The sequence below is a fragment of the Mustela nigripes genome, chromosome 4, assembly GCF_022355385.1.
Source record: "Mustela nigripes isolate SB6536 chromosome 4, MUSNIG.SB6536, whole genome shotgun sequence".
Lineage (NCBI taxonomy): Eukaryota > Metazoa > Chordata > Mammalia > Carnivora > Mustelidae > Mustela > Mustela nigripes.
In genome coordinates, this window is record NC_081560.1 from 119,457,220 (window position 1) to 119,477,373 (window position 20,154).

Sequence of the window (20,154 nt, forward strand, 5' to 3'; positions counted from 1 at the left end):
TACAGCAACTTGGGAGGACTTGCTTTGCAACATGCCTTGGTGGAATTGCAGAAAGCTGGAATGCTCCTAATTCAGAATATTCTTGTGAACGTCTCATTATCTCCTGGCATATGGCCATAAAAATCTGAGCTCACAAATGATGGCTCATTAATAAGGACAAGTTTAACCCAGGATTTAATGCCTTTGAGAGTATTCTGTAGTCCTACTGGGCACAGAGAGGAACTGAACACGTTTTATTGCCCATTGTAAGCCTGCGATCATTCATCAAGTTGACATTCATATTTTTCCATTAGGTAGGGATTTCTGTTTGCTTTGTGGTCTGGGCTTTGAAACGTATGTGCCTCACTGCGGGTGTGAATCCTCTCTGGGGGGTTTTTCCTTTGTTCCTCTGTTTAATTCATTTTGATATGTCATGATGACCACACAACGGGGCTAGTGTTACCTTTTGAAATTCAACCAGGTTCCTCTTTAGGACTGACTGCATTTTCTGCGCATAGAGTTGGAGACACTGATGCCTCCTCCTCATTTATCAAACAGATTTTTCGGATGCCAGACTGTGATTCCCCCTGCCCCCCCGGAGCAAATTAACAATAACAACAAAACAACAAAAAATGTGTCTCTGTGCCTTGATCTTCATAGCATATTAAAAGCACAGGTCTTTGATTGACAGATACCAATGACAGCTTTTAAGAAAATAGAAATCTTTATTACTGGATTTTTTTTAAAGCTACCTTCTCTAATAATAAATAGCTATGATTCATTGCTTTTTTTTTTTTTTTTTTTTTGCAGGGGGTTCTTAGGGGGAAATATTTCCAGGACCTGTTTCATCTTTCCCCTCACCAAAAACCTGCTGCTTCTAGTCACTAGATTTCAGTTGTGATCAAACCAACATAGTGCCCCAAATGGGGTTCAATAATCCCGTGTCCCGAGTGTTTTCTCCTCTTGGCAGAGTTGTGTTAGCAGGGGAAAGTCTACAGATTTCCTTTGTAATGAATAAAATATGTGGGAAATGTGAAGGACTTATGTAAGCGCTTTTGTCACCGTCTCACTGAAGAGCTTTAATTTTATTCTGGATAATCCTGGAGATGTCCGCTGGCCCCATGCCATCTTTGCTGACTTTATATGTTCCCAGTAGAGACCGAGGACTTCAAAGTCTGTTAGGAGAGCATAAAAACGAAAGGCCCAGGGCTAGTGAACTTTAATATTATTTTTCCCAGGGAAGCAGCTGTGAGACACAAGGCAGTGTGTTTTCTTAGTGTTCGAGCATAATTTAAAACCAGCCGGCACCAGAAGTCTTCTTGATGGAATCTGTCTTCTGAATCCTAATGTTAGATGCCGAAGGTCTCTGGTAGTATTTCGGTCTATGTTTGTATCCCAATTCTTCTGTAACACCAGCAATTGGACGGAAACATAGCCTTAGTTTAATGTCTGTTTTGTAATCTTCACAATGTAAAACACCGTCTATTGTGCTTTCAATCTGTTGGTAATCCCTCCCCTCTCTGGAGGCAGAGTGCAAATTCCTATTTACTTATCTGGGGAGTGAGTGTGGGAAAGAGAAGATTTATAAAAGAAAAAATAAACTGGTTGCGCAAGTGAAGACTGGTCTTTTCTTCACGTGAGTCAGGGGATGAACTCAAATCAGGAAAAACTGAAAAATAAATATGGACCTTGATATCATGTAGAGGTGCTTGAATTCAAAACATAAATGATTTAGGACATTTTAAGATTGGGACAAATTATTCATGGATGGTGCTAAGTCATTAGGAATAATATTTTTCTATGGGAATTAATTTCTTAAATTTATTCATTACTGCTCAAGACTAGGTGGAACTTCACATCCTTTTAAATATTTTAAGCCTACAGGATTTCTTTATAAAATTCCTCAATGCACTAGAAGGGTGATTAACATAGATGTATTAAGGTTTTTTAAATATCCAAGGTAAAATTAATGTTTTTATAGTTTCCATTTAAACAGTGTATCTAGTTTTTTGCTTTTTTTAAAATTATTGAATGTGGGCTGATTAAGCTAACATTTCCCCTGTTCTATGACCAAAGATATACTAATAAAATAATTCTCTAAGGTGAGCAGCAGGCCAGATGGCCAGGGAACCAATTACCATCAGTTGGCAAACAGGCTGGGATCCATGATTTTGGACTTGTAACAAGTAATCCTACACGTTTGTCTTGCTTCAGCTTGTTTTGTTATAAATCTGCTTTGTTTTCTCTTAGATAAATTTTGGGCTGTCAGTGATAGTTATTAATACCCTGGTAAGATTCCATGAGGAGTCAAGAGGATTATTCGTTTAGCCAGGGGTTCTTGGATTTTTTCTTTTTCTTTTTCTTTTTTCTTTTTTTGTGCTAAGGGACCCCTGTGGAAATCTGATGCCTGGGAACCTCATTTCAAAATATTTTTAAGTACATAAAATTGGCTACTTTAGATTTCCAAGGAAACTAGTTATATCAAAAATCAATAAATTATAAAAGTTGTGATACACTAAAACATGTGAATTTTTTAACACAGTCAATAATAACATCTGTGTCTAATAACTGCCATGAGTTTGAAGGAATGAGCATAAACAATATTTAAAAATATCTACAGTTGTGTTACCTATAGGGCTTCCTGCTCAGTGGGGAGTCTGTCCCTCCCCCTGCTCATATTCTCTCTCTCTCTCTCTCTCACAAATAAAAACTTAAACAAGATAAAAATATCTATAACTTCCATATAATAACAAAATGTGATTCTTATTGGTGACAGCAGCATAAATATCATTGAACCATAATATGGTTTGTTACAGTGGAAAAGCCCCATTTCATTGAGAACTTAGTAAAAATAACAATATGAAGATTTTATCCAAGTTCTCAGTCCCCTTAATTCCATTTGCTTAAGGACCTTTGAACTAGACCATGAAGTTTGAAATCTGGAATGACCCGTGAGGCTTCAGAGTCGGGTTAATTTAGAGAAGATCCAGGTTTGTGCAAAGATTAGACATACAATGCTGGGAATTTGGGTGTGATCCCAGAGAGACTAATGTGAATTTCTGAGCACAGGGATGTTTTATCAGAATAACAGTCAAGGGAGACGATTTATTCTCTTTGCTCTATAGTTTGGTGGTGAAGAATCCAGGGAAGGGGCCGTGTCCATCATCAACAAGGTCTTACAGTAGAGTTTCAGTTAAGGGGAAAATTGGGTGTCTTATGCAGTGTGACCCTAAGAGGTGTTTGTAGGCATCACCTGTGTGACATACAGATGACTTGCTCTCTTTCGTCATGGAGTGAAGTTGGGAAGGGATGGATGCTGATTTGGGAAGGAACATGAGGTCACCCATGATGAGGAGGGTTGGTGTGACTGCCCTAAAGGGAGTAAGAGCAGTTCTTCAAGGAAGAGAAGCCAAAGCATTTCTGATGCCTAAACATTCCTGTAAAGGATAATAAAACACTGATTACATTAGTCTTCAAATTGAGCAATTACTAAGTGCCTGTGTTAAGCGTCCATATTTTGAACAGCTTTATTTGGGATATAATTCACATCCCATACCATTAACCCTTTTAAGGTGTTTGCTTCCATCTGGTCTAGAATATTCAAAGTTGCGTCTCCAGAACTGTCCAAAATCACTGTCCAGTTTAAAGCATCTCATTCCCCCACCAAAAGAAATTCTGTACCCCTGAACTGTCATACCCAAACCCCTCCATCCCTCCTGGCCCTAGGAAATTACTCGCGTACTTTCTGTCCCTCAAGATTTGTCCGTTCTGAGTGCTGCACATAATGGTATTCTACCATGCGTGGTCTTTGTGACTGACTGACTTAATACGTGTTCAGGGTTCGGCCATGCTGTCGCGTGCATCGGTACTCTGTTCCTCAGTGTGGCTGAACAACGTGTCCTTCAGTTTATCCCTTCATCAGTTAAGTCCTCAGTATATGTGCAGGACGTGCGTTCTGCCACTGCCCCTGACTGTACCGGAGAGGCCACTGCCCCTGACTGTACCGGAGAGGAGCATTGGCTGTTTTCTTCCACCCTTTGGTTCTCTTAAACCACTACCCTGACTCCACCTTCTTCTGCCCCCTTGCTTACAGGGGGGTGAGCGCCATCTTCTTCATACAGGCAGTAGTTTTCCAACTGACTCCTCCCATTCCCAGCCTGCCCCATGCCATTTGTACAGCAACTTTCGAGAGAATAAATTCAAATGTTCCTCTCCATCTTTTTATAGATGCTTCAAGTATTTTACAGGGTACATGGTTGTTACCTATTTTCTCTGCTTTTCAAAAAATGCAGAGGTAGGTGAATGCTCACCCTTTACTCTGGAGAATCCTGACCTTGTATAAAGGGGAAAAAATACATACAGCATGTTTTATCAAGGTTAGATATTTTAAACTGTCCAATAAAAAATTCCCCTTGTGCCACATGTACTGCTGGGTAAAAAAGGAAGTATAGAAATACTTCCAGGGGCACTTGGGTGGCTCAGTGGGTTAAAGTCTCTGCCTTCGGCTGAGGTCATGATCCCAGGGTCCTGGGATTGAGCCCCACATCGGGCGCTCTGCTCAGCCGGGAGCCTGCGTCCCTTCCTCTCTCTCTGCCTGCCTCTCTGCCTACTTGTGATCTCTGTCTGTCAAATAAATAAATAAAATATTTAAAACAAAAAAAAAAGAGAGAAAAATACTTCCATAAGTGGAGTGGGAGGGTGACTCTTTTATTTATTTATTTATTTATTTGACCCTTTAACTTGTGTTTTTTCGTGCAGATTACATAGGCAATATAATTAAAATTTTTCTTGCAGACTACATAGGCTATCTCATTAAAATGAAATCCGAAGTCTTTCCCGCAAGTTTGATCACTGTGGTGGTCATCTCCACTGATATTTCAATCTGGCCTCCAGTGAGTATCTACTAACCCCCTCCTAACTTACAAGCAGGAATTAAGTGGTTGCCCTCCATCAGTTTAGGGCTTACATACTAATATTTGTGAAAGCGCACACCGGGCGTTCATGTAAGTTTCACATGTTAATCCTAGGAGGCAGGTGGTTGGTGATCTCTGTTGGGAGAGGAAGAAACTGCCCCCAAATTGCCCTGTTCAGAGCAGTGAGAACCAGCGAGGCGGCTTAGACCTTCTCATTTGTAAGTCTTCCCTCCTCCAGCCTCAGAAGAGCCTTTACAAAGCTAAACAAAGGTGCCAAAGGGACTTAGAAAAAGAGCTCCTCTCTGACTGAAGCCCCATTCATTCACTCGTGGACTGTGGATACTTGCCCAGCCTCAGGTGAGGTTGAGTGAAGTACTCTTTTGATGTGTGAAGGCCGGTAACCTCCCCTAAAAGCTCTGCAAACTCCCCTTGTCAGTTTCTCACACTTGCATGGTTTACAAAATTCCGCCCGGATCTCTCTGCTCTTTTCACTCCAGTACCTGTCTGACTCCTCTTGGGCCCTTGCAAGCAAGGCACCCTCCCGACAAGGGCTTTCCCTCTCCCAAACCCTGTGCACCAGAAATCTGTGAAGCAGACTCATTTGGAGAGAAAGGTAGGACGTTAATTCTGGCAACAAACAGCCGGATATTGCACAGTAGACACTGCTTTTCCCAAACCCTGAAAGCTTTCCTACTGGCCCCTTTCTTGGGAATCCCGAGCTTCCTGCCCATTTCCCTTCTACTCTCCCTTCCCTGGCTCCTGTATCCCTCTGCTTCCAGATCCTAAACATGATAAAACAAACCCTTGAGAGCCTTCCTTGAGTCCTCCTTAAGCTGCCTTTTTTTTTTTTTTTAAAGTCTAAAGGAAATTTTAAGAACGACTCCATCTGTAGCCTCATCGCACCCCAAGTATTATCTAGTTATCATAACCCTATACAGGAAGGTACTTTCATCACAAATCTGTGGTGAGGTCATCAAGACAGAGTTTGATCATTTCTTCAAGATCCCCAGCCAGCCTGCGCCCCACCCGGCACTCCTCTTCTCAAGTGTGTCTGGAAAAGTCTGCCTCCAGCCTCAGTAGGATAGTCTTGCTTCCAAATGTTCTGTACGTCTATTTCAGATGACATCTGCTGGGGAGAAATATTCAGTAAATAGCTTTGTGGCTTGATTCAGTCCAGGGCCAGTGCGGTTTGCTTCAGTATTGTAACCTGGTGTTAACCTTTTTTTTCAGCATGCAATTTACATCTGGTGGAGGTTAAATAACAAATAGCGGAAGTGAAAAATTTCCCTTTACATGTAGAGTGTATATTGTACAGCATGGATTAAATCGGGTATTCTCCGCGTTGTGGGCACGGCTCTCATTTGGGGCTGGATGGTGCTTTGTTATGGGGCCTGCTTGGGCATTCTAGGATGTTTAGCCACATTTCTGGCTTCCTCCAACTGGATGCCAGTAGGAAACCCTGCCCCCAGTTGTGACAGCCAAAAATGTTCCCTGACATTGCCAAATATTCCCTGGGGACAAAATCACCCCCAACGGAGAGCTACTGATGTGCAGTGGACTCTCCCAAGCTTAATAGTAAAACAAAACAAAAACATGATGGTGCCTACAATTCTGATGGTGTTAGTGGTAAATTTGCTATGCGCCTGTGTTTAGGAACTACAGAACTGGTCATTAATTTTTGAGGCTAATTGCAGGTGCTCATGAATTATAGAAATGATAGAGCAAGAATGCATTATGTATTGGTGGCATTCAGCTTAATAAAATTGACTTAATTAAGACAAATTATCTGTTCAACTCTCATTGACTCAGGGAAAGAGCAGTCCGCTCATTCTTTCTAGCGTGTGTCTGTCTGTCCTCTGTCCTCATTTTCTTATCACTGGAAATTGAAGTTAGTCTACAGACATTCATCTAGTGCTTTTTGTGTCCTTTAAAGTGCTTGGGTTTTAAAACACAGTGTGTATAAAGATTATGAACTTAGGATGCTTGTGAAATCCTTCCAGAATGCTGTTCATAGCAGATGAGTGGTTGACCCGTCTACGATCATTTCTGTTTGCTCTCTCCTTAAATATCTCCAAGGGCAGAAATGCTGCCATGTGAATTGTTCATTCCACATTTCCACTTTGATGATTCAGATGATTCTGTAGATCCAGATTGCTTACATTTTAGTCTGTTTCCTCATATAGGTTTCCTTTGTAAATATGTGCCCTATAATCGCAGAGGTAGAAACAAACAAACATGAAGTTCAAGTGTCTGGATGTGGATGTCATCGTTCTCTCTTTCTCTCTCTCTCTGTCCCCATAAGTCAGATAGTCAGGTTCTTTGTGCTGGACACCTCATTTTTGTTTCTGATCCTCTCATTCCCAATAGTAACTATGATGATCTTATTTTATATTCCAAATATATATCGATCTGTTGTAATTTAGTGTAATGAAAAAATTGTGTCAAGGGTATTTATAGCAGTCATGACCGGAAAGGAAGTCAGATTTGCCTAATTGAAGAAGAAACAAAGGTCTTCGCCCCTATATCTTCCTCAAGCCTCTTAAACCTCAGACTCTGTCTTATTCCATTTGGTAACTAGTAATCTTGTGCTCCCTGGAAGAATTTTTGCTATGACGATATCAAAAAAAAGTGACTTCTTTGAATGGGAAGCTTGGTCCTAACCAAAGTAGTATAAGAACCTAATGGTCAAAGAAACTATAGCACAAATAGTTTAGGGGGAAAAAAGAAAACAACAGCAACAAACCCTTCTCTCCCCCTTCTGTCCCCCAAGAGAAAACTAATAAGCAAAATCCCTAACGAAAAATGGGTAGTGCATACTTTGGAAGAAATATATTGTGCTGAAACAGGGCAGTTTCTCACTGGCTTTCATTCAAGGGCCAAAGAATGATTTTCAATCATCAGATTAAGACCTCCTCCAAGGAGCAAGGGTTTGGGTCCAGGGAGACCATTACCTATTTGGATTTGAAAGCAATCTTGAAGGGGAAACGGATAAGGTGCTGACCTACTGTCATTCTTTAATTCAGTAACAAACTCAAATTTCCTGGTGAGGCTGTCTTTTTCTTTCTTATGATGGCTGAGAAAAGACCTAGCTAAATGAATTACAGGTTTGAAGGAAGTATCTAAGAATATAATCTGTCCCTGGCAATTGGATGGGTTTTCCTGGTAGCCCATGGCAGCCTTAGCTACTTCTGCTTTCTTCCCCACGTGAAATAACCCCAACTTAAAATAGCCCTAGGAGGCAAGTCAGACCTCCTGGTATCGCTAATCCATTAGGAAAGCAGAAAGTGGGCTTAAGAAGTCTCATATTGCCTAAAGGGGGAAATTTTTTTTTTTAATCTCTGTGAGATGATGAATATTAACTAAATTTATTGGGTAATGACTTAGCATTCTATGTTAGTAAAGGCATCCTTCTATAGACCTTAAATTTACACAGTGCTCTATGCCACTTACATCTTAATAAAACTGAACGAAGGGAAAAGGACAGATCTGTAAGCAAGCCTCATTTCCTAGAGGAAATACGCCCCTGCCGGTGGGGACCAGCTCAACCATCCTGTGCTGGATATTCCCGTGGAATTTAGCAACTACAGGAACCCATCAGAGAGAATTCATAATATACCAGCTGTGGACTCAAACCTACCAAATCATGAAGGTGTGGTCAGACGGAAGGGATGGGGGGTCTTGTCTAGATGGGACCACTGATAGAATACCTGTCTGCCTGTGATGGCCAGTCAGGTTGTCCTGAATGTTCCAACCAAGGTTACTGGAACGAAGCACAAAGTGTTCATGATTAGGTTATCGCCAGCCACCCTAGTTCTGCCGGCCAGTAATAAATCTCTAAGCTGATTTGCCTTATCGTGAAAATCCTTATGGCACAAAACCACAGGTTAGTGAGAAACCCAGAAAGATGAACAAAGCCAGGCGATTCAGGGTCTCCTTGTAAACTCCATTTCTTTTATGTATAGGGCCTACTAATTCTTATGAAAGAGAGAAGTATAGATTCTTTGAATTGGATCTCTTCATACTTAGCATCTCCCAAGGGTGCTACATGAACCATAATGCCAAAAAGCAGGAGGTGGGCTGATTTTTGATCAAGGTGGCAAGTGTCAGGACTTAGGACTCAGCCCCTTCCATCACCAATGGGCATATGGTACCTGAAGTAAAATAAAAAAAAACAAGGGGGGTCCTGTGTGGCTCAGCTGGTTAAGCATCTGCCTTGGACTCAGGTCATGATCCCAGGCTGTTTCTCCTTCTGCCCCTTCCCCACCCAACTCATGCGTTCACTCTCAAATAAATAAAATCCTTAAGAGCAATACATTCAAGGTACTATGATAAAACTTTCAATTGACCATACTAATTGCAGGGGTGATAAGAGCTGAGCGAAACTGTCACCATGAAATCTTGTATTAGCCGACTGTTCCAACACCTCTCTTGGAAACAATAACAGTCTTGCAAAATCCAAATAAAAATGATCTGGATATTTCTTTTTTACGTGGGGAGAGTGCATAGTGAAAATGATGCCAACGTGATTTCATATATGTTTTTTAAAAGCAAAAGCAAAAGCAAATAAAAAGAACAAAGGCAGGATGTATGCCACATTTTAGATAGTCATTAGTTCCCCAAATAACAGCTCTGATAGCCCCTAGTCACTGTCTAGTTCAGTTAGGGAAACTAATGGAAAAGTCTAGAACTTTACTAGGGCGTTCTGAAAATGCCTTTCTGCTACTCCTGAAGGAAAAAAAAAGATCTTTGATTTGGAATTTAACATATTTGAAAATTAAAGTATTAAGCAGTCACAAGTAAATGCTAATGAATCTCTGTAATTTCTTTAAGAGAAGTAGAAGTTACATTAATCCATGCTGACCTGAAGTAAATTCATCAGTGTGCACTCCTAAAGTTAATAGCAAATTATAATTATATAAAAACCTCCAAGCTTGGTTCTTTCTGAGGTTGGTAGATGCCTCTGGCAAAAGCGTGCTGTATTTTGAGCCTACATGACTTTTTCCCTATATGTCTTACCCCACCTTGTTCCCCCCACCACCAAAATAAACACCTAGCCCTACCTATTTTCTATGAAGATAAGTCAATTTGAACCAAACCTCAAAGGTAGCCAGAGAGTGGAAAAAAGGGCAGGGGAAGGGGAATCCGAGATGAGGGGAGTGGCTTCGAGGCCCTAATACTTCAAAGGAGGAGTGTATGAAGCAAGCTTGTGCTGGTCTTCTCCTTGGGTTTCATAGGCAGACCACACACTTGGAAAATCATTGCTTGGAAGTCATTTGTAAATGGGTGATCACTTCTAATTTTGCTTCAGGGTTGCTGTGGCACAGTGAACGAGCTCAACCAAATTCACGCTTCACATCAATAACTTGCATTCCTGGGCTCTTGGAAATCAGAACGTTTGCAAATGTCTTTGAAACAACTCTCTGGTTAATGCTGTGTGTGTACCTAACTTTTTAGCACCCAGAGGATTGTGCCTCCCTGAATTACTTATTCCACCCACACAGTAGGTAGAAGGAAGGAAAAGTGATCACGCTGTGACTCAGAGTAACATTTTACGAACACTGCGTTTTTGTTTACTATTTAGATATTTCTGATCATTAAAAAAAAAAAAAGTACAGGGCGCCTGGGTGGCTCAGTAGGTTAAAGCCTCTGTCTTCGGCTTAGGTCATGATCCCAGGGTCCTGGGATCGAGCCCCGCATCGGGCTCTCTGCTCAGTGGGGAGACTGCTTCCTCCTCTCTCTGCCTGTCTCTCTGCCTGTCAGATAAATACATTTTTTAAAAAATCTTAAAAAAATAAAATAAAATATTAGGATTTCTGTCTCTTTAAAAAAAAAAAAAGTGCTTCCTGTACCACTTTCTATGATATGTGATTAGATTCCTTCCTTCCTGGGCTATTGTGAATATACTGAACTTGTAGTACTAACTTAACCTGGAAAAGATGTTTTACATGCATATTTCAATTTCTCAAACACAATCTGCTCCAGTAAATCTCTTCTTAAATTTTTTTTGTTATTCTAATTAATATGGATTATGACCTTCTGTTACCAGAACTAATTAGTCATATATATGCATATTTATCATATATAGACTTATTTATACCTATCTTTATATCTGTCTGTACATATATATAATTATTCATACCCCTCTTTTTAAAAAATGAGTGAGACAGGAACAAATTAGGCAAATACAAAATAAGATCAGGAAAATGAGTTGGAACCAGAAATGCATTTGTGCCCACATTTCCAACCCCAGAGTCTTAGATAATTCTGGCTGTGAGCTTTCTAGACGTCATATCTCAAAGGAAACATGATCAGTTTCAAGGTTCCCTATTAGTTGAAATCAATCACTGCTCTGAGCCTGGTTTTTCAGAGACGTAAAGGGCACCAGGACCAAGTACAGTGGTCATTGTGGAGTTACAATTTCCCAGAGTGGGGAATATCTACATTTTATTAATTAGCTTTGATGTGGCAGGTCCACAGATGTCCTTTCAGAAACCACTGAACTAGAAATGAGAATGCTGTGTTTCTTGTCTCTTATTAGTTGAGAAGCCCTAATGGCCAAGCTTTCCAGCAGGATTCTTTGTAGCATCTTGATCCTCCTATGGGTTTCTTTCCACAGAAGTCTTCCAGCTACAGGACCCAAGGAGAGAGAGAACCAGTACACAAGAGAACTGGTACAAAATCACCTACGTGTGGAAGTTCTTTAGGCATTGCTCATTTTGCTCTTAGCTCCTTCAATATCATTGAAGCTAGAGCTTCAAGTCCAAAAAATGTTGTAATCCATGGGAAAGTTGTAACTTTGTCATTCTTGGTCATTTCGGGGAGTCTGCCCCGAAATACGGTACTTGCTAAAGCAATGCTTGTCAAATGTTGCCTGCACGTGGCCAAGTGGGGAAGAGCATAAAGAGGATACAGATCAGTGTGATTTCTTGAAAGCCCATTGTCTTCTTTGGGTATGATATTGATTGGAGCCCAAAAGTTCTCAAACAGTAGAGAATCTGAAACAAATACTTTTTCCATTTAAAAATAAACACAAGCCTACTAACCTACACAGACTGCATTGGTTTCTGGAATAGATAATGAAATCCTGTGTTTCAGTAGGATCCAGTAAGCCCTCCCTCCTTTTAGATAAGAAATATAATAAAAATAAGACCAGTAATAAGAGCTGGTATTCATTGACCATTTGTTGTAAGCCAGGGATCACGCTCAGCATTGACCCTGTTTTAATCATTTCATTTTATCAACCACCTGAGGAGATATGTGCTTTTCTTTCATCTATTTTATTAATGAAGAAACCAAGGCTTAAAGATATAAATAACTCGCCCAAGGTCACAAGACTCATAAGGAACAGATAAGAAAACCAGAATTTAACTCCTGGTCTGACTTCTAATGACTTAGAAACCTAACTACATTAAGTTCTGAGCCTGTTTCTCATTCTCAAGTAGCAGATGAAATTTGTAAGGGAACAGACTTACCCTCGGAAGGGAGGGGAACATCTGTGGCTTATGAAAATATGGATTTACTGTGCTGGTATTGATGTAGCTACCATGAGAAAGAGTTTGGTTTTCTGCAGTCAAGAAATAGAGCATGACAGAGCTAGACCAAATTTTGAGTGGCCAAACATGCCTAGGAAAGTATGTCCAAACTTGTAGAATTGTCGTATTTGTTCATTCCTGAGTAACTTCCTTATACCAAGAGGAGGTACACACACACACACACACACACACACACACACACACAGTTCAAGAGGAGTGAATAGATCTTATGTGAAATTTTGTCCTAATTACTGCAGGATTCTCTCTCCACTGATAGCATTTACACGAAATGTTTTTTTTTCAGGGTCAAAAGAACAATATTCTCTGAAGGGTTGATCTCACATGACTGGGATATGGATTACACTTTTCCCAAATGTTTTTGATATTGTTTATCTCAATAGGTATTTGAAGAAATTAGCACATTGACCCTGTAAAATAACATTTTACAGATGTTATTGCTTAGTTCAAACTAGGTTGATTTTAGTTAGTTGTTTTTTTTTTTTAAGTGAGAGTATATTTAAAGCCCAAACTCTAAAATGTTAAATATTACAGGAAACAGGTAGATACAAGAACAATTATGAAGTCGATGCATGTAGTTCTGAAGTTTGGAGAGAGCCTGGTAACATTAGCTTTTTTCATTCATTCACTAGCTAAAGCCCACCAGAAGGTTCTACCATAGATGTGGATAAGTAACTTGGAAGAATAGTAGAAGTGGGGAGGGGGCTATTAGTCTAGAATAGATTGTGTTGCCCATTTATTTCCCACCCTACCCCCCATTGTGTGAGGTAAGGGAATTTCTAGTGTATATACCTGTACCTTTTTTAAAAACCTATTTTTTATTTCCATCATGTGTAGCATTTGCCTTCCTCCTAGGCAACAAACTGTAACGCGGTTGTGTCCTTGGCTCTTTCCTTCCTTAGCATTTCGTTTTCCAAGCCCTTTGTGGAACGTAAAGGGTCCTAATGTCTCTTTCCCCCACAACTGTCCTAGTTTATTTTTCCTTATGGCCAGTGTTGTGGGACTGGGAAGCAGATAAAACAGTCATGCCCAAGTCAGATAAGATGCTTAAAAATAAAAGATACCATGAGCTGCAATTAGGCAGTGCCCAAGGGTCCAAGTAATCTCCTTTCCTGTAATAGCTGTGCTTTACCCAAATGAGAATTTCCACGTATGAAGTGTGTGGTAGAAAAACTGCCCACTTAAGCTTTCTCTCAGATTCAAAATAACATTAAAATGGGAATCACCATAGTTTTCTTATATCATATTTGTACAAACACATGTTTACATGTTTACCTTTTTGCCTTTTCCTGAGGCTCTCTTTCAGTCTTCAGATCTTATCGGTGTTTTTTTTTTTTTTTTAAGATTTTATTCATTTATTTGACAGAGGGGACATAGGCATAAGCAGGGGGAGCAGCAGGCTGAGGGAGAGGGAGAAGCAGACTCCCCACTGAGCAGGAAGCCTGATTCAGGGCTCGATTCCTGGACCCTGGGATCATGACCCCAGCTGGAGGCAGACGCCCAACTGACTGAGCTACCCAGGCATCCCTTATTGGTGATTAATTTAAAGAGAGATGGGACTTCTGAACTCATGTGATTTATTGCCATTTTTTGCCTAGCATCTGGATGATGGCTTGGTCTTCCTTGATAATTGCTTTGCAGTTTTAAAGAGGGTTAAAGAGAGTTTCATTGCATATTGAAAATGCAACAAGTGAAATGAAGCATGGCAGACATTTACAATGGTGTTGTCTCTTCATTTTAGATGGTAAGGTTGAGGTTACGAAAGAAGGTGTGAAGCTCTGCACCATGGGTCCAGGGAAGGTGTTCGGCGAGCTGGCGATTCTTTACAACTGTACCCGGACAGCGACCGTCAAAAGTAAGACTGTTTTCTTATTTTGCCAATACTTTGATATCTTTTGCCTTGGACCTTTGAGATACTGATCACCATGCCTCTGGATCTCATCTTCGTGATTTCGTGAATCAATATTTTAATTCTTACCGTGCGCTGTGGTTGATATATTGGTTTGCCCTTGTCAGGGAGGGTTAACAATCTGTTCTGCAGAACTTAAATTTTATCACTGACTCACGGAAGTTGTTCTTTTAACTTAGACTTCTTATCGATGATGATTTGCAATATGTTACAACTTTATAAACGGAATAGCGGTGGAGACCTTCCCTTTTCTGCCTTTAAAGTCTCATGCTAATACTTAAGGAAGTTATACAAATCTGTCTATTCTGGGTTACATTATCCCATAAATTCCATGTGTTCATTCAGTGGTTTAGAAAAAATTTAAAGGAGAAATGTCCTTCATCTCATTCAAACATCATTGAGCGAGATACAGCCTGAATTCTAAAATCGTGTCGGAGGATATTCTTGTCTTCAGCTGTTCATCAAGCTGTATATTATAGTATTTTTCTTTTCTACTGATTGAGCTTATTTTAAATCGGGGCAATAAAGCAGCTTGTTTCCCTAATTTTACATGTATGTGTATATATGATTTCTCCAGCAACTTTTATTACTCAGTAGAAACAGCTGCAATCCTTGCGGGGTGGGGAAGTGGTTGTTTTAAGTACTCCTTCCTGACTCTGGCAGGGGAATGAGCATGTAACAAACAGAGCTGAATGCAAAAGCCAACAGTGGAAGGTCCATTGCATCTTTCAGCAGCTGTATTTCATGTTGGGAAATGATCTTCTGACCCATAATCCTGTAGATGATGGCAATCACAAATCATTTTGATTAGGTTTTGTTATTAAAAAAAAAAATTCCTTTTGGCAGAAATGACAGGTTATCAATTAGTTTTAGCTGGATGCCTTTGAATGTTTTGTATATCGGGGTTCTTTTTCTCCGAAGTGTGGCTTTTGGATACCAATATGACCCTGAACCTTGGGTTGTAAACACGTGGCCAGCCAGCATCCCAGAAGTTGTCCTTTGTGCCTTGTTAGTGAATCACCTTTTTACTCATTACCCTGGGACCTCAGTTGCTATTGGGGCACCTCTAGGATGAGTTCTACTTGACATTTGAGTCTTGATCTTTAAAAGCACAAAACTCTTTTGAATGACCGGCCCCACCTGGTTTTTATTTTATGTGATCACTTAATTACACAGCTCAAAGAAGAACGAAGCCCCGTGAAGCGTAACAGAAGCTGCCACAACTTGAATTCCCGTAAAAAGTGCCTTCAGTAAGAGAAAGAATAATCGTGACACTATTAAGTGAAACAGATTATGCGATCAGGCTGCATTTTTCTGAGAAATACATTCCTTGTAGGTCAGAAGGCCAGAATAACACATCTTGATTAAAACAGGCTTTCTCAGAATTGCAAATAGTGAATTGTGCATATTTTAAAATATTTCAGCCTTGTATACTGCTCATTTAATCCTAATGAAAAACCATGATTCCAGAAAGGTCAACAGTTGGTAATAACATGTGCTTTATCTGTTGAAGCTTCGAATTATTAAAGAAATATTTTAATGAATATTGCAGCAAAGATTTTTTTTTTATGAGCTGATTGCTTTGCTTTGTGAAATTTATTAGGTTCATATAAAATGGTGCTCATCTGCTGTAGCTATCGGACTCATGTTTGGTAAATTTAAACGCACACTTTGGATCTCATTCAGTGAGACGGAAGTAGGTGTTGAATGCAAATTATAATCCTAACCATTTGGGGGACGTCAGAACATCTACGTCAAGGAAAATGAGTAATGGAGCGTGTTCTTAACAAAGACACAGAAAAGGCGCCTGTGCACGAGTGTGTGTGTGTGTGTTCAGAGTACCTACTTAAGATGTGGAGGCTGTATTGAGAAAAGAACCTAAGCTTGGTGGAGTGCAGACCCATCTTTGCATTTATAGATGCTCAGAGGTTTCTGCAGGAGTAGGGAGTAATATCTATTACCAAGATACTCTGAATGTCTTGTAAAGAACTATAAGGTGTGAATAATGGATTATTTCTTATTCAGGACCTTTTGTCCTGTCTCCTACACTATCCAGGGAGATTACACCTGTGACCATGATCCTTAAGTACTGCTTTAAATTTATGTTTAAATTAAACTTTCCAGCTGATCACTGCATAATTCTGATTAGATTCCATTAGGAATGCTACTTGTACCAAATGACTACAGAATATAATACACTCCCGCCACGCGCCGCCCCCCACCCCACGCCGTGCTATCTTACTCATTATGTGTGCTATTTCAAAATGTCCTTATTTGGCTTTTTATATCCAGTCATTTCTCAGGATTCAGGATTTTGTCGACTCTTGTCCATTTCTTAACTGTCATTTCGCCAGTCATGACTGTTTAGAGTAACTTGTGAAATGGATTCAGCCACTTGGGTGTAATAGTCTAAGTCCTAGGAGACTGCCCGTCCTACTGGATGGCTTGTGTGTCCTGCCTCTTTCTTTTCACTTACATAGGTTGTGACCCTCTTTCTCTCAACATTATCTACTTTATTTCATCATCCCTCTCTCCTTTCTTTCCCCCTCGTCAGCCTGAAAGCCGCGGAGCATTTTAATGCATTTTTAATCTCAGAGTGGTAACTAAATCCTGGGTGACATTCAAGAGCTCCTCAATGTATATGAGTCATTTCGTGTTCAAAAGAGCACTTTTTTTGAAATTGTATCAGGCCATGAATAAATAAATCTCAGTGACTTCCTGCTAGCAAAGCTGATTCTATTACCTGTGGGATTTTTTTTTTAAACTTGGGGTATTAAAAAAGTTGTTTTCTTATTAAAGTTATAGATTGATCGATGATGTGAAATAGGATACACTTGTTCATAATGCTTCGACAGAAAGAGTCTCCATAGTCGTTTGAAACAAGTCCTTCACTTTTTCATCTGGGAGGGATCAGCTGGCATTCCTCTGGAAGTAAATGAATATATACCACTGATTATGATGGCAACACTGGGAAAGCGAACCGATAGCACCAAGAATAACTATTTTAAAATTGAAACCATAATGACTCGAAAGAAAACCTCATACAATGGTGTAGGAAATCTATATTCGGAATCTATTTTTATCTTATAAAACAGCACCATTGATTTTTTTTTCCCCTTAGAGGAATGAATATATCTAAATACATAAAAGTAACATTTTGTGGGAACCAAGTGTCACAAATGTCTTGAGGTTCTTCTAAACACCTGCAAGTTTTCTTGGGCTGTCTTTGAACATGGCCACTTGGATGGCCCAGCCCATCACATACCCTCCAGATGCCACAGGGAGGAAAAAAATGTATCTGATTTCCACAACACCAAACAACGTCTCCACGAGTGTTTGAATTTCACATTTTATCTAAATGTTTTGGGATTGCGTAGCCGAAAGAGTTTTACTATCCGTTTTGAAGCCCCACAAAGGGTAGGGACTTCTGATCCATCCAGTAAGAACTCTTGCTTCCTCAACTCCCATACTGAATTGGAAGCATGCTACTGTCCTCTCTTCCTAAAAGGTCGTTTCTGGTGGAGGTTCCAGTGTTCACTAGCCTCACAGCGAGGGCAGCATCAGCTAACTGCGTCTATGCCCAGGGCTCTTAAAATCACACACACACACACACACACACACACACACACACACAGAAACATTGAAGTTGCTGGAAACCTAAAAAGAGAATGGAAAGGCATTTGCCTCATGATGAGTGAGGAATCCAGTGACCCATGCCTGGCATGTGAGTTTGCAAGGACATTTATGCTGTCGTCTCGTTTTACCTGAATTCCCCACAAACAGGTCTCACAACTACATAGGGATTTTTCTTTTTCCTTTTTTTTTTTTTTGAGGTTGATTTCTATGCCTCTTTGCTCCCAACTACAGTTGTACATGAATTGGGGGTATTTTTGCTTGAAGATACGAAATTGACGTCTGTTCCTCCTACTTTGAGTGTCTAGATCACAAATTTCCCAACCTTAAGTGGTGTGTTCTTCAAACAGTTTCATTCAAATAGACTCTAATAAAACCCAGACCTTTCCTTTGTAGGAAAACCTCTCAATACCTGCATTGAGTTGAAATGATAGAAAATTATCTGCAAAATTTGTCTGGTGAGAGGGGTGGTGTGAGACCTTAATGAACTGAGTTGAGCAAAATATCTAAATAATTATTTTTCTTAGATTATTTATAGTAAGTATTTCAACATTCCTCAGATACTAAAATACTTGCATTCTAACATAAAAGAGCCTAAACATTCTACGAGAAGTCCATTCTGCAGGAAAGTGATGACTTCAGTAACATCTGCTAAAAATATCTTTCTGCCTTCACTTTTTAATACTTTCAAGTTTACCTAAGCTTTCCTAGGATATTTGTATGGGGGAAAGTTGACTAATTAAGATATTTCAGTCTGTTATAGTTATTTTTTTTTAATTTTTTATTTTTGATAAAAATATATTTTTATCCCCAGGGGTACAGGTCTGTGAATCACCAGGTTTACACACTTCACAGCACTCACCAAATCACATACCCTCCCCAATGTCCATAATCCCACCCCCTTCTCCCAAACCCCCTGCCCCCGGAGGTTATAGTTATTTTAAGAACAAAGATCTAAGGTTTGGATTTATCAGTTTATTTTTGGATTTTTAAAATAAATCTGAGTCTATGCGATAAAATGGCTTGTACATTCCTGCGTCGCTTTGTTTCAAACCTGTTACTGAACTTGATTGAGAAGAATCTGTCAGTGGTCCAAAAAAGAAAACACAAAACAAAAACCGCTAAAGAATGGGGAAAACAAATTTAAAGATTTAAGTCACATTTCTTGCTCAAATACCTGTGTCCTCTAGAAGTAATTCTTCGAATAAAAACAGTACCTTTTATCAATGAAGGCACAGAAGAAACAATGCCTATTTTATTAATAAAAAGGAGTTCTAGATCAAGCTCTTCTAGTGTCTATGAACTTTAAGTATGATAGCAATAGAATGAAGCTGTAAGCAGTTAGACATGTTTGAAGAAGTATCATTGTTTATTTCCATAAAGCATCATTTATGATGAAGTTACATTCACTAGTGGAAATCTGCCTGTACCAACGTTTGTTCTATATGCGGTTATTACCTGGGGCTTTAATGAGCAGCACAGACCAGGGACTGTCACTTTCCCTGTGCCACAGCACGGAAAGTGCAGGAGATAAGCAGGCTAATAAGAATGTCTCCATTCTGCATTCGAGGCCAATTAAAAAGATGCAAGCTTTGCATTCTCCTAGTCTAACACATGCCTTCTCCCAAGAATCCTGAAAGGAAAGGAGAAACAAAGTAAATTCAGGTTGATGATGACTAGAAATTGGACCCCAATTACAGAAGAACAATCCAGAAAAACAGCCTGGGAGTTGTCATCCTGGACAACGAAACAGTGTCTGTCCCCATCCTGGGGAAATAGGCACCATTGTTTGGTGAGTTAGACAATATTCCTTTTAGTAAAATGTTCTTATCACATTTGTCTATTAGAGAATACTGTGGAATTAGTAACTTAAATCCAGTTATGTAATCCCTGGAAAATACATTTCTTTATTAAAGGAATCAATTCACTAGGAAACCATGATGCCGCATAACAGACTAACAAACACATATACAAAAGCTATTTCATCTCCTTTCTATAGTAAGTGAAATAAAAGTGAATTTCAGAGAAGAGGAAAACAGTAAACTATACTTTTTTTGTTGTTTTTAAGGTTTTATTCTTTTGTTTGTTTGTTTGTTTGACAGACAGAGATCACAAGTAGGCAGAGAGACAGGGAAGCAGGCTCCCTGCTGAGCAGAGAACCCCATGTGGG

The 20,154-nt window shown here is 39.7% G+C and overlaps 1 protein-coding gene across 2 annotated transcripts in view; it reads left to right on the top strand.

Annotated features, from left to right (window-relative positions):
- The window catches only part of PRKG1 (protein kinase cGMP-dependent 1), a 1,248,991-nt gene that overhangs the window by 446,203 nt on the left and 782,634 nt on the right, over positions 1-20,154 (top strand). For both annotated transcript variants that reach the window (XM_059397429.1, XM_059397428.1), the window contains exon 3: positions 14,184-14,297. In XM_059397429.1, coding sequence (XP_059253412.1) covers positions 14,184-14,297 — 114 coding nt within the window. The remainder of the gene's footprint in view (positions 1-14,183; positions 14,298-20,154) is intronic.